At 42.4% G+C, this 15332-nt stretch overlaps 1 protein-coding gene across 2 annotated transcripts in view; it reads right to left on the bottom strand.

Annotated features, from left to right (window-relative positions):
* Positions 1 to 280: 280 nt before the first annotated feature.
* Positions 281 to 15332, bottom strand: part of RGS14 (regulator of G protein signaling 14) — a 63376-nt gene continuing 48324 nt past the window's right edge. For both annotated transcript variants that reach the window (XM_063292065.1, XM_063292064.1), the window contains exons 4-15: positions 15135 to 15227; positions 14167 to 14310; positions 13808 to 13957; positions 13573 to 13693; positions 13323 to 13444; positions 10225 to 10428; positions 9597 to 9673; positions 7980 to 8106; positions 7438 to 7519; positions 6543 to 6589; positions 6121 to 6217; positions 281 to 1009 (exon numbers count right to left, since the gene is read on the bottom strand). In XM_063292065.1, the coding sequence (XP_063148135.1) occupies positions 711 to 1009; positions 6121 to 6217; positions 6543 to 6589; positions 7438 to 7519; positions 7980 to 8106; positions 9597 to 9673; positions 10225 to 10428; positions 13323 to 13444; positions 13573 to 13693; positions 13808 to 13957; positions 14167 to 14190 (1350 nt within the window). In that variant the 5' untranslated portion in view covers positions 14191 to 14310; positions 15135 to 15227 and the 3' untranslated portion in view covers positions 281 to 710. The remainder of the gene's footprint in view (positions 1010 to 6120; positions 6218 to 6542; positions 6590 to 7437; positions 7520 to 7979; positions 8107 to 9596; positions 9674 to 10224; positions 10429 to 13322; positions 13445 to 13572; positions 13694 to 13807; positions 13958 to 14166; positions 14311 to 15134; positions 15228 to 15332) is intronic.

Below are 15332 nucleotides of genomic sequence, written 5' to 3'. Positions count from 1 at the left end.
ACAGATCAAAGCTTACGTAGGCCTCCTTGAACTTGGCAGATGTGGATCCCTATTTGTGTGTATTAATATATATGAATTTGGAAGCAAATGTTAATGCTAATTGGGGCTCAAAGCTCCATTGCCTCAAGAGGAAGCATGGATTCCCCAAAGCCTCTGTCCTCACAATTGAACAAAAAGTTGTGTCTGTCTTGTGGGTTTGTATGTTCATGCCGAACCAAACCGTACCTTCCACCACCAGGTGAACCCCATATACCCCAAAACACAAAAACTCAAGACTTAATCTGTGTATCTTACATTTTACAGAGACCGAAAATTACAAACTATATACAGGCAGCATCACCACTAGCCACAGGGTTGCAGTTGCCACTGGAGCAGCCATTGGCAGTTGTTTTACAACACAGAGCAACACCGTACAATAGTTTGGTACAGCAAGTGAGCAATACTGGCGCTTCGCTGCCCAGCCAGCATGGGCAGTTCCACGGAGTGAGAGTCGGCCAGAACATTAGGAGCACACATGTCCATTCCTGAAGACAGCCTGAGGGTCCCGAGAGCTAGATGGGGTCTAGCTAGGCTTCAACCTAGACCAGGGGAGAAGTCTGTGAGAGGCAGATCATGATACTACAACAGATACTGAACAGGAAAGGCCTGGCTTCACTGCAAAAAACATACAGTTGAGGGACTAGGATGGGGTGGGATTCTCACGGAGTAGATCACAGAGCAGATTTCTCAGCAGCACCTGCTGATGACGGACTTGGAATTTGCAGCTGTGAAGAAGGAGAAACCTGGGGTTGTGTCTGCTCCTGGGACTGACCCTGAGAGGTGTCAGCATCTGCTGCCTTGCGTGTGCAATTCTCAGTGGCAGGGCTGGGCGGGGAGTGGATTGTGCAGGAGACACCAACTTGTTCAGGCACCTGAAGGAAATCAGGCAGTATTAGATCCTCCTTGGACAGTAGCCCACGCTGGTCATTGACCCTGCAGTTCTGTGCACGGTTCAGCAGCTCCATTAGCCCTAGGGGAAGAGAAGTAATTCACTGTTTCTAAAAACTTAATATCATGGTTAGGGGCTGCATACCCCTCTGGAAGTTGTTGGTCTGCAATTTAAATCATTCCTCATTATGAACCAGGCTGATGGGAACTGGAATTGAACAACATCTGGAGACCCACGTGATACCCAGCCATTCTTCGTACTGTCACTCTACAAACGTCAGTATTTAGCTCTTCCAACTTTATTAGTTTCATAAAACTTATATTAATTGTATACGCCTTTCTTAGTAATGGTTTCCCTAAAGGAATCTTGAAGAGGATGTTAAAACTCTCACAGAACCCTTGGACTCTTAAACAAGAAACTACAATTCCCAGATATCCTTGGCATAGCTATTGCAACTTGGTTTGCAAATTGTGCATCGGGCAAGGGTGCCACATAAGAGGGGGCACCAGTTGCAAGGAAAAAAGAGAAAGAAGGAGATACAGTATCAACAACACAGGCTCCCAACTTCACATATACGTACTCAGCCATTGAGACCAGTGATAGAACCTATACTTACAATCCAGCAGGCTCACTGTGGCAGGGAAGTGTTCCTGGGAGGGATGAGCAAAGAATGCTGGGAGTGTATGCCAAGAGTATAAATTCCCAGCAGGGTCACCCAAGGCATGAAGGGCATCCCAGCTAAAACAAGCAGTCACCCATATTGGGCAGCAGCGATATAGGAAGATGCTGGAGGCAGATGATCACTTCAGTGACAATGGCAAAGACCTCCATTCATACTACATGGGAGAAGTCAGTAGTAAACCCCTTCTGTATTTTTACCAAGAAAACCACACGGATAGAACATATAAAATGATTGATGATACAGTGCTGGAAGATGGGCCCCTCAGGTCAGTTGGCACTCAACATGCTACTGAGGAAGAGCTGATGATCTTTTGGGATACTAATTGTGGTTAGATGTGGCTAGATTAAAGGGGACATCTTGATGATTTTGCCATATAGGAAATGAAAATCTGAAGCTGCAAAGACAGAATTACAGTGGGAACATGGTACTTAAGAAGCATGAATAGGGGAAAGCTCAACACAGTGTAAGATGATATGAAAAAACTACAAATTGACATCTTAGGAATCAGCGAATTGGGATGCTGGGACTGACACTTTCAGTCAGGTGATCACACTGCTTACTATTCAGAACATGAAAAACAAAGAAAGAACCACATTTCTTTTATAGTTAGGAAAGGTACAGCAAGAATAGTACAGGTAGTCCTCCATTAATGACAGCAATTGGGACCGGAATTGCCATCACTAAGCAATGTGAACGTAAAGTGTGACATCATGTGACTGCACCACCTAGCAACAGCAATTCTGGCACTCCCAGTTGCTGTCGTTAAGCAAATCACCGCAGGTTGTTAAGCAAGGACATCATGTGGTCACCATTTGCAACCTCCTGCCAGCCTCTCCATTGACTTTTCTGACAAGCAAAGTCAGAAGGTCAGCACAGAAGGTCGCAAATGGTGACCATGTAACCATGGGATGCTGTGACAGCCGGAAGTCCAAGGACCGGTTGTAAGTACCACTAGTTCAGCACTGTCACAATTCAAACAGTCGCTGAATGAGTGGTTGTTAACCAAGGACCATCTGTACTTTGCTATAATACAACCGACAACCAAATAATATCAATTAGACTTCATAAGCAAACCTTTAATATGATGATCATCCATGTTTATGCTCCAACCACTGAGGCAGATGAAGAGGAGATTGAGTTTTATGATCAAGTTCAGTCTGAAATTCACAGAACAATGCAAGCAAGATATGCTACTTGTGATTGGAGACTGGATGCCAAAGTTGGAAATATTACAAAGAAAAAGTTGGATTGTATTGCTTAGGAAACTGAAATGAAGCAGAATGGCCTATCAATTTTGGCCACTCCAATGATTTCTTCATTGCTAACACTCTTCAAGCAACCAAAATGATGCTTCTATATATGGACATCACCAGGTGGAGGACATGGAAATCAAATTGACTATATTATTGCTAAAAGGTGGTGGAGGAGCTCAGTTATAGCATCAAAGACATGGCCAGGTGCTGACCATGGAACAAATCACAAAGTGCTTATGTGCAAGTTCTAAGTTAAGCTAAAAAAGAAGAAAGCCAATCAGTTTACACAATACGATCTTGAGCATATACCCAACACTTTCAAGGAGAACATCAGGAAGCCAACACCAAGAAAGACAAAAATCTCAGGAAGAAACTTAATGAAGAGTTTCAGAGAGCTGTTAGAAAAGACAAGATGCAGTATAAATAACATCTGTAGACATGGAAAAACAAGGATAGTCTTCCAAAAGATCTCTGAATTCAGAAGGAGATATTGACAGTTCTAAAATTCGATGTTGGAGAAAACTCCTGAGAGTACAGTACCATGAACAGCCAAGAAAACACACAAATGGATTATAAAACAAATCAATCCAGAGTTCTCACTCGAAGTACAATGACCAGGCTCAAATTAACCTACCTAGGATACAACCTAACTCTCTGGGGAAGGCTCTAATACTGGGAAAGGTAGAAGGGAAGAGAAGAAGAAGATGACCAACAGCAAAGTGGATGGACTCAGTTACACTGGGGATGGAAGACCATTGTTACACCATTAGAAGTTACACCATTGGAAGATCTGAAGGACCAGGTTGGGGACAGATTGTCATGGAGAAAAACTATGTATATGGTTGCTAAGAGCTGACATGACTTGATGGCACATAATCATATTTAATAAATTTTGAATATTAAAAAGGGGGTGCTAAACCTGTATGCCAACAGTGGCCCTGGGACAGAAAATGACAATTAAAATTAGTTTTGGCTGCAATTTAATCTGCATGACACCTCCATTTTTCTTTCCATTTCTTCCTTGCCTTTCTGCCCATCTGTTTCTCAATAGGCAATGTGATGAAGTGATTAGTGTTGAACTTGAATTAGGGAGATCTAGGTTTAAATTCTAATTTAGACATTGATTTCACTATGTGGCATGAACATTGCATGTCAGCTGAATTTCGCTAACAACAAAAACAACCAAGTCCATCTTCCACCTTTTTATTTGTCAGCCCGCCCCTTTCTTCAACAGTAAGACCTATAAAGCAGAGATCTGATGTGAAAGTACAAGCTGGAAAATGCTCAAGATTATTCACCTCATCCAAGAATTTGCATACTCTTAGACAATGTTATGTTATACGCGGAGAAGCAAGTAGTAATACTGGATATTGAAAATCTGACTTCCTGATACGAGAAAATTCGCAGTCTTCCCTTTGGCTTCTGAGATTTCCTAGATGTTGCTTTAAAGGCTGTATTTATAGCCATTGAGACTCTTTAAAGGAAAACTGAGATTCCCAGGATGATAAATTAGGTCTTGAATTCCAAACTTAGGACTGAATTGTGTGAATGAGGAGATACCAATGTGGTTGAAGACCCCTTTTTTCAACAAACCTGAAACTTTTATCTTAGGACCCCTTTTTTGCATTTGCACAACTCAGTGGAGAATATCTGGCCATTCCTGGCATCTCTCTTATCTAGATAATGTTGGTTCTGCATACATGTCACTAAATAGCAGTAGTATAAATAGCCCTGTTTGTGTTACGGATTGACATTTTCTTCTTTTACAAGCAATAGACACATTTGATCCCTTGAGTATAGGCTAGTCAGAATTGTTAACTTCCAAAGGATCTGAGACTTTGATACAAAATTGGCCTCTCCCTTTTATAAGGAGTCTGAGGCTTCACCTTTTAAAGTCTTCTTTGAGTTCTTTGAGCTCACCTCCTGGTGACTTAATAGATAAGGCTGTGCCATTTTTTGGATAACAGTACAGAAGTAGTTTGCCTCTGCCTTTTTCCAGGATGTTTTCCTACCTCCCAGCGTGGGCTACAACCCCAGTATTATTGCCTGACAGTCTTTTGCCCACATTGAACCAGCACCAATCCCATTTACCTTCCAAGCCCATGCTTATCTAGAATTATCCACCTATTACCTATCTACCCCTTATCTACCTGGGATTAAAACTTTAAACTAAATGGGAATGTGTAAATTCATACCCATATGTACATATACACAGAGAGAAGCAATATAATGTGCTAAGGATTCTGGTTTATTAAAATTAGATTTTGGGGTCAATCCTACATGTGCTACCTGAACTGCAGTGCATCAGCATCCATATGTGATAGGGGAGTGAAGATGGAAAACTATGGTGCATGTTAGTAGCTGTCCAATTTATAATTTGTTCCTTTACAAATGCAAAATAATTTCTCTCACACACTGATCCAAGATAAATGGTCAATCTAATACTGGAGAGGGGAAATACACAAGCCTTGAAATCAAAAAAGCATCTAATATTGGCTGACTCATGGTGAATAATTCTAGAATCATAATGCTATTCAAAGTTGCATACATTCATAGTAAAATAAAGATTTTTCTGGCATCTTAATGATTAATCATTCTTATTGTCCCATAAGTTTTCACAGGTCGCAGTTTTCACAGGAAAACTTCAGAGACGGTGGGATGCTCACAAAGCACCTGTTTGTGACTCCTTAAAGCAGTGGCCTTTGTCAGAATACTGGAGCTCTCCTATACAGCTGTAGCTTGATCTTGTTTGCTTTAAGGAGTTCCCAAGGCACTATGCGCAGACCCCTCTATACTTGCCTTTCAAACAAAAGTGCTCCACAGCTTTGCTCTTCATTAATTTGCTACTAGAAATGGTACCCAAATTAGCATGGCTTGGTTCTGCTTAATTTCCTAGAGAGCTACTAATTCCCTAGAAAGCCATTTTGGTGTAGTGGTTAAGGCACCAGGCTAGAAACCAGGAGACTGTGAATTCTAGTCCTGCTGTAGGCATGAAGTCAGCTGGGTGACCCTGGGCCAGTCACTCTCTCTCAGCCCTGGGAAGCAAGCAATGGCAAGCCACTTCTGAAAAAACCTTGCCAAGAAAACTGCAGAAACTAATCCAGGCAGTCCCCAGGAGTCAACATTGACTCAAAAGGTGTGTGTGTGTGTGCGCGCACACACACACGCACACACACACAAATTTCCTAATCTGTAAGCAGCATCCCCTTGACCTCCCCAACCTTATTAGTGCTGAAGCAGAGACAGAAATGATTTACCTTCCATATCATATGTGTGGCGGTTCTGGTTGCTCTTGAAGGGCTTGGTCACTGGGAGTGAGTCACTTTCGGACTCTGTGTCCACAGTACTGTCATCCTAGAACCATAGTGGGAGAAAGCCAGGTTGAGAAAATGATCCATTTGTACTTAGGTCACAACTACAACCTAGGCATAGTGTATCACAGTCATTCCTAGCTTGCGACCATTCATGGTTAATGTATGGAGTCCACATTATAGAAAAAAATAAAACAAGTATCTGCACATATATCATTAGCATTATCAAGAACAATGCTAGAGTAGGAATAGAGTTGTTTATATGCAGTGATGCATTTTAAAAGTTATGGAACAGTCATAAGATTCCCCTGAAGCATGAAGCAACCCTATTTAGTAAAAGCTTTATTGCCTTTATGGTCAGTGCTCACCTCAATCTGCTCGCAAGAAGCATCTGCTACCACAACAGATTTTATTTCTGCAATAAAATAGATGGCTGTTAAAATCTCTGGAGGAAAGAAAGTTGCTTCAGGTGGCTATATGAGAGATGCTGATCTATGACTTAAAGGATAGCACCAGTCAACAGAAGGAAATACTGTATAAACCAGCTTATTTGAGACTAGGAAAATTGTGGATTAGGAGTACCAGATGGGGGGAAAGAAAGAAAAGCAGAGTTACAATTTTAATTCTGCCAAAGCTCCCTTGTATGAACCCATTCAGCAGATCTACCAGTTTCCATCACATTTTCTTTTTTCTTCCATTCAGCTTTTATAAACACGCATTTAAAGACTATCTTGTTTTCTGCCAGAAAAGTAGGTAACAGCCGTTGTGGTCAGAGTCTCTATGATGTGAGACTGGGGGTTATTAATTAGGGTGAATATGGAAGAGGGAGGAGGATGGCAGGATATCCAGTGGAATTTTCCTCCATAGGAGCCGCGGTCATTATGGCAAACATCCCAGCATGTAAGCAGATGAAGACCATGCATGGGGAAGATGTTCCATGTGCTTATAGCAGCTGACCTGCTTTTGTCAAGTGGTCTACATCTAATTTTCTCCAGAGACAACATAACTCTGCATTCAACACTGAGCAGGTTAATAGGGCAAGATGCACAACATTTCAACCATTGCTTATGGTGAATAAATAAGAGCATCTAATCACTAATACTGGTGGGAAAGAAAAAGTTGCAAAGCATATGTAGCCATCCCTTCTTGAGAACCATCTTCAAATCATTCAAAGTTCTGCCTCCAGCTGTCTACAGTAGAATTAATCAGGCTTATGAGTTACAATCCTGCATAAGTAACTATATCCCTTTGAACATCACATACCTGCATCTGAATCCAACAGAAGCTTTTGAGCAGCCACTGCACTAACCTTCTCTTCCATCTTCACAGTTTGGAGATCACCAGACTACAGGGAGAGGGCAGAGTTAACAGATAAAAAAGACCAGGCTTGCACAGGGGCAGGGAGGAGAAGAACAGGCCTTCCAGGGAATGGGTGGCCCAACAGTAGTGTACACATGTCCTGCTAGAGTGAGCATTGGTTTTCAACAAGACACTCTACAAAAATAGCTGTCTGGAAATGGTACCCCATTAAAAAACATGGACTCAGAGAGCCTGGGCATTTTCTTCTAACCTAGAGAACAGAACAGAAGCCAACCAAGAACTCCAGTCTAGGTAGCTGTCTTTTTAGCTTCACAACTCTTACTCCTGATAAACTAGAAGCAGTGGCTCTAATGCAGACCAAGTAATGCAGAAAGCAACTGGGAGCAAGTTGAAGATTCAAAAGTAAGCAGCAATGTCATATTGACAAATCCCAGCTAAGATCAGTCAAACACTATTTACACACCCCATTTCATGATTGTTCTCACCCGTCTGAGTGATACCCGTCTAACATCTATGCTGTACTTCTCCAAGATGGGCTGCAATGCTTCTTGCAAGTTTTTAGTTGATTTTGCCAGAATACGGACTGTCTTATTGATAGGTGTAATTTGCAGCCTGTAAAAAAAGAAGGATCAGGTTGAGGAAAGATTGTCCTGGAGAAAAGTCTATCTATGTGATTGCTAAGAGTCAACATCAACTTGATGGCACCATAATTAAAAAAGAAGTCACACCATAACTATATTAAATGGGCACAACACACTATATATGTCATAGCCAAATTGCAGCCATCTTGTGCATCTCCTCAATCCTTCCTGAATTCTACGGGCCTTTTTATAAACCATGGTAAAGACAAAGGAAAATGAGAAAGCAGCATAGGAGGGGGGCAGAATGGCATTTCCACTTTCAGATGTACTGTACCTATGAGTACAGCAGAAAGAAAAACCCTCATATAGATCAACTGAAATGAAACTGCATGAACCAAAAAGGGTGTGAGACTGTTCCTGGATTGTGAGCTCTGACATATTTATAGTGACATAGACATTGATGCTAAAATGATCACAAACTCAGGGAGAAATAGCATCTCATAGAGTAGCATAAATAGTAGCTTCTGGTACTGTCAAGTTTCAACCACTAAAAGGCTTTTCTAATTTGCACCTAACCAGAAATATGAACATCTCCTGGTCTGGGTCCTCAACCCATGTGTGAGACCTCTTGAATCATTCTTAGCTGTGGTGCCTATTGGCCACTTGAAGCTGGTGAGGGCACAACTCTTCCCTCCAGTCCCCAAGCACTCTTCTGCACCACTGTTCCCCCCACCCCTACCCACTTCCTTGTGGAAAGTGTTGGGAGATGCCTGGTTTTAAAAGAACCACATTTTCTTACTTTATGAACACAGGTTCATTCCTTTTTTAAAACTATGTACCTCCACAAGTCTGTTTGCTGTTCAGGGGGCTTGGAAGTTGGAGAACAGACCTACACTCTCCTGTTTGCCAGGCACAGTAAAGAGGAGAGGCAGGTCAAGGCATTTGCCTTGTCCCGAAGCCCCATCCCTTTGCCAGCCTCATATCCCCTGCTGCGATTGGTGGATGGCTTCCTTGCTGACTTCGGTGAGTGGGAGGGCACTAGAATCAGTGGGTTTAAGCAACCACTTTGCTTAACATGCCCTGCACACTTGAAATCAGGACATCATCATTTGTTGGCAAGCCAAAACAGAAATAATAGATATGTGATAGAGATTGGCAAGAGGATAGAAAATTTTTAGCCAGTAATATAGGGCTGTTGTTTTTTTTGCCAGCTCAAGAACAAGTGGCTAGCACTTTAATTCAGCAGTGAGGAAAGACTCTAAGTCTACTTACTCAGCCCTTCAGAACCAACATGAAGGATAGGCAACTTAAGCCAGCTTTTAGTTCAGCCAATTATACAATCAGTAATGAGCACTATTGAACTATGCACGTCCCCAAGACAGCAAAGGAGAGAGTTTGTTTCATTCTGTGTTATAATTACAAATGGGTCACTCTTCTGGGGTAGGAATTCCCAGCCTCATATTAAGAACAATGAAGCAGAGCCAACCCAGAACAGGAGGAGTCCTCAGAGATCACACTCACTCAAAGCTGACCCTGGTCTCCAGCTTCACCTCCTGGTCCATCAGTACTAAACTCTCCTGGTTCAGTGCCAGTGGCTTCTGTGAAAAGCCAAGGAAATACAGATATATCAATACAGTGCAAAGAAAGAATACTCATGTAAGAGTGTGCACAGATATGCTTGTTGATGCATGATGTGATTCTGGAATCCCCACAGAATAAGAAAATACATTATTTGTATTTTTAACAATCTGCGAGGGCCACACATTCCTTAGCCCTATTGTATAGGACTAGAAAATAGAATTTGCTGGAAAGCTCATCCAACAACCAGGTGAACTCCCAACCCAACAGAGAATTATCACACCCAAAACCCAATTTCTGCTCAACTAAATTAGATAAAATAGGTAAATATTGCATTTGGAGATTGAGATTAAGAGTAAACTGGCTTAAAAAGAATTTGTAGCCAAAGTAGATTTTCTGTTTAGAACTTCTGAAATCACAGCTTTAATTATGATGTTACCTTGCTACATATTGAGAGAGATTACAGTTGCCCCAATCTAAATTTTACCTAGAAAAATCCCTTTCTCTCAGGTTTCTGAAGTGCTGTTCTTCCAGTAATGTTTCTCTTTTACCTAAAATAGATTGGACCTACCTTTTCATTTCCCATAAGGTAGATCTTTACATCAGGCAAATTGAGGCCACGGCGCTGACAAACTCCAGCCAACATCTCCTGAACAGAAAGGCCAGAACGTACTGGGACCAGAGATGCAGTCCCATCAGGCAGATAAATACAACAATACTTTATGGGATGGTTCTGATTGTCAGATTCTGAGCCAGTCAGACTTTTCCTGTGGTTCTGCAGAGAAGAGAACTTAATACATTCAGCATCACTTACTAACCTACTACAGTCTCAATCTGAAAGCTCAGTTTACACAACAGAAGATTACGTGAGATCAAAGATTGGTAATATTGTATGTGTCAAGGCTTGCTCTTATGGTAGATGTGAGTGTGCAAGTGTGAGTTTGCTGAGGCTTTTTTCCAAACCTGCAATAAAAAAAATTACATAAACTTTTTTTTTCTTCCTGTACAGTTAGAAGACCTGAAAGACCAAGTTAGGGACAAATCATCATGGAAAAAAATCTATCTATGTGGTTGCTAAGAGTTGACAACAATTTGATGGCACATAATCAATCAAAACTCTTCTCTCAATTGTTCGAGAGAGAGAGAGAGAATGAGATGGTGGTAGAACTTTGGACCAGAAATAAGGTACATTTTTAAAGAACATTCCTTTGTGGAATTTTGGTGACTTAAAACTATACAGTATAGAAAACTTGCACATCAAGAAGGAAATCGGATATTATATAAGTCTGATGTATCAAAAGAAAAGTCCAGATATTCCTGCTTTGCATAGTGACCAATAACATTGCTTGAAGGAACTCAACAAGCATAAAGGGAATTCTTTCCTGTTACTCCTCACCAATGATAATTACTGAAAGCAAATAATATTGAGAGCACTTGTACCAGCCAACAGATAATAATTCCTTTATAAAGCCATTTAAGCCAGCAGCTGGCACCAAATCTTGAGGCAGTGAATCTCATGGTAATTACGCTTTATGCAAAGATGTACTTTTTCCCTTCTGTTTTGAGAACAGAATTCATATATATGCTCCTTCCTTTCCACCAGCAGTTTGCAGTAATTCAGCCAGAATTCTGCCAACTCAGCCTACTGTGTCTCTTGCTGTAAAAACCATGGAACTGTCAGAAGAGCTGCTTATTAGCTGGGCAGTCAGAGGCATTTGCTTTCGTCTTTAAGAGCTGCCCCTCTCTGTGGGCAAACCTATTACTATGAGCTTCCATGAGCCTACAATTGGTGATGTGAGTAGAATGTTTAATTCTTCATTTGCATGATACACACACTCACATTTACAAACACACGCTTCAGAAAAACAAACGCCCACCCACAACCAAGGAGCATATCCTTTTGCTCCTAAGGAGCTATTTATTTATTTATATTTCAAATTTAGTCACCACCCATCTCACTCAAAGAGTGACTCTTTGGAAAAGGCCTTGACAGTGTACAAGGCTCCACCTGGCATCTTTGGCCATTCCAGAAACCACTTTGGACCTGCCTCACTACCTAAAATTAATATGCTTGGAAAGCAAAGTCAGCATCTTTCTTGCTCCAACATGTGTTTATGCTTTTTTTGAAACTAGAACAAAGCTAGAACTTAACACACACTCCCTCCTCCTCCTCCCATTACAGCATATGGATAGCCATTTTTCTGCCATACCTCCTGGGGCTCAGGGAACAAGCGGGGTGAGCAAGTAGCAAAGAAATCACTGGCAGAAGCAGAAGATGCAGCCACAGAACCTAGCAAGTACTTCTTCATCTTGGCGCAGAGGGTGGGGGGGAACAAGTGGAGCGAGTGGGTGACAGAAGAAATTGCTAACCAAGAATGATGGGGTGGGGCCTGCAGGAATACAGGCAGCACCTGGCAAGCATGCCCATGTCCTGCCACATGTCCTTTTGCCATCTGGCACTGTGACAGTGACAGCCCTACCACTGCTGCATCCTTCTTCTTTGCCCACATGGAGCATGGATTTGTGGATGGCTGCTTGGCCATGATAACAGCAGAACCATTCAGGTCCAGGTTGACACCTTTCCTGCCACTGCTCCCACCTCCCTCCATTCATTGGGGGCCTGACTGTAGAAAATCTGTGAGCATATCATTTCATTCGGGGGGCAAGAAGATTTCCCATCATAACAGGAGCACAGAATTTTGGGCAACTGACCAGAGTGCACAAAACATGGGAGGTTGTGTTTTCTGTGTGTGTGCGTGTGCGCGCACGCACACACATGCGCACATGAAGGAATTGTTATGGGAAAAGCTGCAATAGCTCAGGGCAGACTATTGACTGAATGATGAGGTTTACATCCTTCCAATAGTCAACTGGAGGGAACCCTGACTGACTTATGGTGATCTCTGTGACCCTCTCAGCATTTCAAGGTCCACAATCATTGGGCAGCTTCCCAATGATGTGGAGGGATTTGGTGCAGAAACAAAGTGGGAAGATGCTGTGTCCGAGAGCCCAAAGTGATCTCCATTATCCAGCTCTATCATTATCCAATGCAGGGCCGCAACTGGCGGGGGCAACCAGGGCATGTGCCCCAGGCGCTGCACTGGTGGGGCGCCAAAATGAGCACTGGTGGGGTGCCAAAATGAGTGCTGGGGGGGTGCCAAAATGGGCACGGAATCCATGTTTGCCCCAGGTGACACAGACCCTAGTTGCAGCCCTGATCCCATGCGCCACTGTCCACATATGCCTGGGTGGTTCTGGGCTTTTGCTAGCAGTGTTCTCCCTTGGATAATTTCATTCTCCACTCTTATTTTATTGGCCATGATGTTCAGGAGGAAGGGCTGCTTTCCCCCTAGCTGGGACTCCCTCTGGCTGACTAAGCAACAACTTTCCAACAGTTTAAGGCATGGCAATCCTTAGAGAGGCTATAGCCATGAAGACACCAGTATGCTCTCAGCAGCAAGCACAGAGTTCTCTACACTGTAGAGAACTCCTCCACACAGCACAGTCAGAGCCTATTATAGTTAGAGTGTGGGGGTGGGTAGAACCTCTGGTGTAACAGTCGTGGCATACTGTTAAGCAAGAGCCAAGCGCCCACATTGCAACAAACGGAGCGGAGAATGTTTTTACAAGCTGCAGCTCAAAATCGAGCTACACTCCAGAACCACTCACCTCTGCCTGCAAGCCACTGGTTGCATAAGATGACAGGAAGCCCAGGTCCAAACTAGCTGAGGAATTCAAAGAGCCTTGGGACTCACGCCAGGGGGACGGCCCCTCACTGCCATTTTTCTCCTCTAGGACAGGGGGTTAGCAAGGAGTTAGGACTTTGGAGAATCCTTGACCAATTATTAATCATCCCTGTTCTGTCCCCCTCCCTCATTAAATTGAACAGCTGTATCCCTACTTTCAGCTTTGGACTCACCTCCCCAGGGACGGTCCCTCCGGTCTCCTTTCCGAAAGGATCTCCGAGGACTCCTCCCAGCCATGTTACCAGCTACCTCCACTCCTAATGGCAGCGATTTCCCCGCCTTTAGTTTTGTTTTCTAAAGGAAAGCCACAGAGTACAAGAGTGCTAGGTCTATTGGACCTGCTGAAGGGGCATTCCTAAATTCCTCCAAATCACACTGTATTCTAGGCTAGAAGTAAAGGCTTCCCACCTTGCTATGTTCTGTGGGTGGGCTGCCAGTGCGAGAGCTGGACCTCAGTTCTGGCAAGGGCTGCCCTTGGCTTTCTGCCTTGGCACATGCTTGATACAATGGAGACTTGACAAAACGTGCATAGCTGTCAAATTTCATCAGGTTGAAGATCTGAAAGAAGCAAAGTTGAGTATCATTAGTGTCTCTCAGCAAAGCCCCCTTGGCTCTTAGGTGACTTCACCCAGCAGGAATCAAATATTCTAAATAAGAAGAATAATTGATTACTAATTGGGGAGCAAATTCCAATATCTGCTATACTACTCATACCTATTATGTCCCTTATAATGGCATATCAGCTAGCAGAAGTGGGCTGTTCTCACCTGAAGTTGTTGGACATGAAACATGTCAGGAGTGGGAGTAGACAACACCTCCTCACCAATCCAGGCCTGTCTGTCAATGTTTACTGGGTTCACTGAATGACTTGACAAAAACTCATCATAGATCTTCCTAGCTTCCTGGGCCAGCTACAAAGAAATTACGTGGAGAGAGAATCACAACACCAGTACAGCAAAGAACAGAAATATCTAGAGCAGCTGCAGTAATCAACATCGCTTGTATTTTCTACCCAAGTACAAGATATAGGGAGAGAACCATCTGGATGCTCTATTCAACTCATCGGTTGGTGTGCTTTCAATGGTTCTAAACAAACAATAGGCAAATATGAACACTATTCATTTGGGTGAAGAATTCAGTGAGAATCTTTTCCTTTCTTCCATCCATCCATCCATCCCTCTCATGCTTTAAAAAAAAGGCAAGGTTTGAGCCCATATGGATATGCCAATAAATTTGAAAATATGGGGGCAATAATAATATCTCTAAATCCAAGACAAATTAAATAGGGTTTCCAATAACGAAAGGGAGAAATTTTAATACTGTGCAATGCATCCCTCCAAAGGAAAAGGAAAAAAGTAGTTAAAACATGGAGGTTTCAATAATGCATATATTTTACAGAATTTGGTTTTCTCTTGGTGAAGAATATGACTTCACTAAATATATATATATGGGGCATTCTATTATTCCTTGACACATTGCTGTCCCTTGTGAAATTCAGGGAATATAACTCATACGCAGAATTTGGTTTTATGAGAATCACAGTCTTCCTTTTTTAAATTATGTTCTAAACCTCATAATAAAATAAAGGTTGAATATTCTGTAGAACTAAAAATAGAATCAAACAGACCTCATGCATTTGTTCAGATTACATATATTTTCTTAGCACAGAATGAGTCCACTTCTAGTGCAAAATTTGGTCTTCTCCTGGTTAACCTACACATGGCAGAGTTCTTACCTTTTGGGTGCTGCTAGCTGGGATCTGCTGAAATTGTTCACAGGCTTGCCAGAAATATACATTCTCAGCACTAAATTCCTTTTTCAGGAACTCCTGGAAAGAAGGGGATAAGGATAATTCCCTATCTATTGCAACACGGTCACAATCCAGAACTCTAAGACAGCCAAGAGAGAATCAAAGGATTCAGGCAACATTAAG

The sequence above is a fragment of the Candoia aspera genome, chromosome 2 (genome assembly GCF_035149785.1).
Source record: "Candoia aspera isolate rCanAsp1 chromosome 2, rCanAsp1.hap2, whole genome shotgun sequence".
NCBI classification, from domain to species: Eukaryota; Metazoa; Chordata; class Lepidosauria; order Squamata; family Boidae; genus Candoia; species Candoia aspera.
This window is presented reverse-complemented; position numbering and strand designations above follow the sequence as displayed.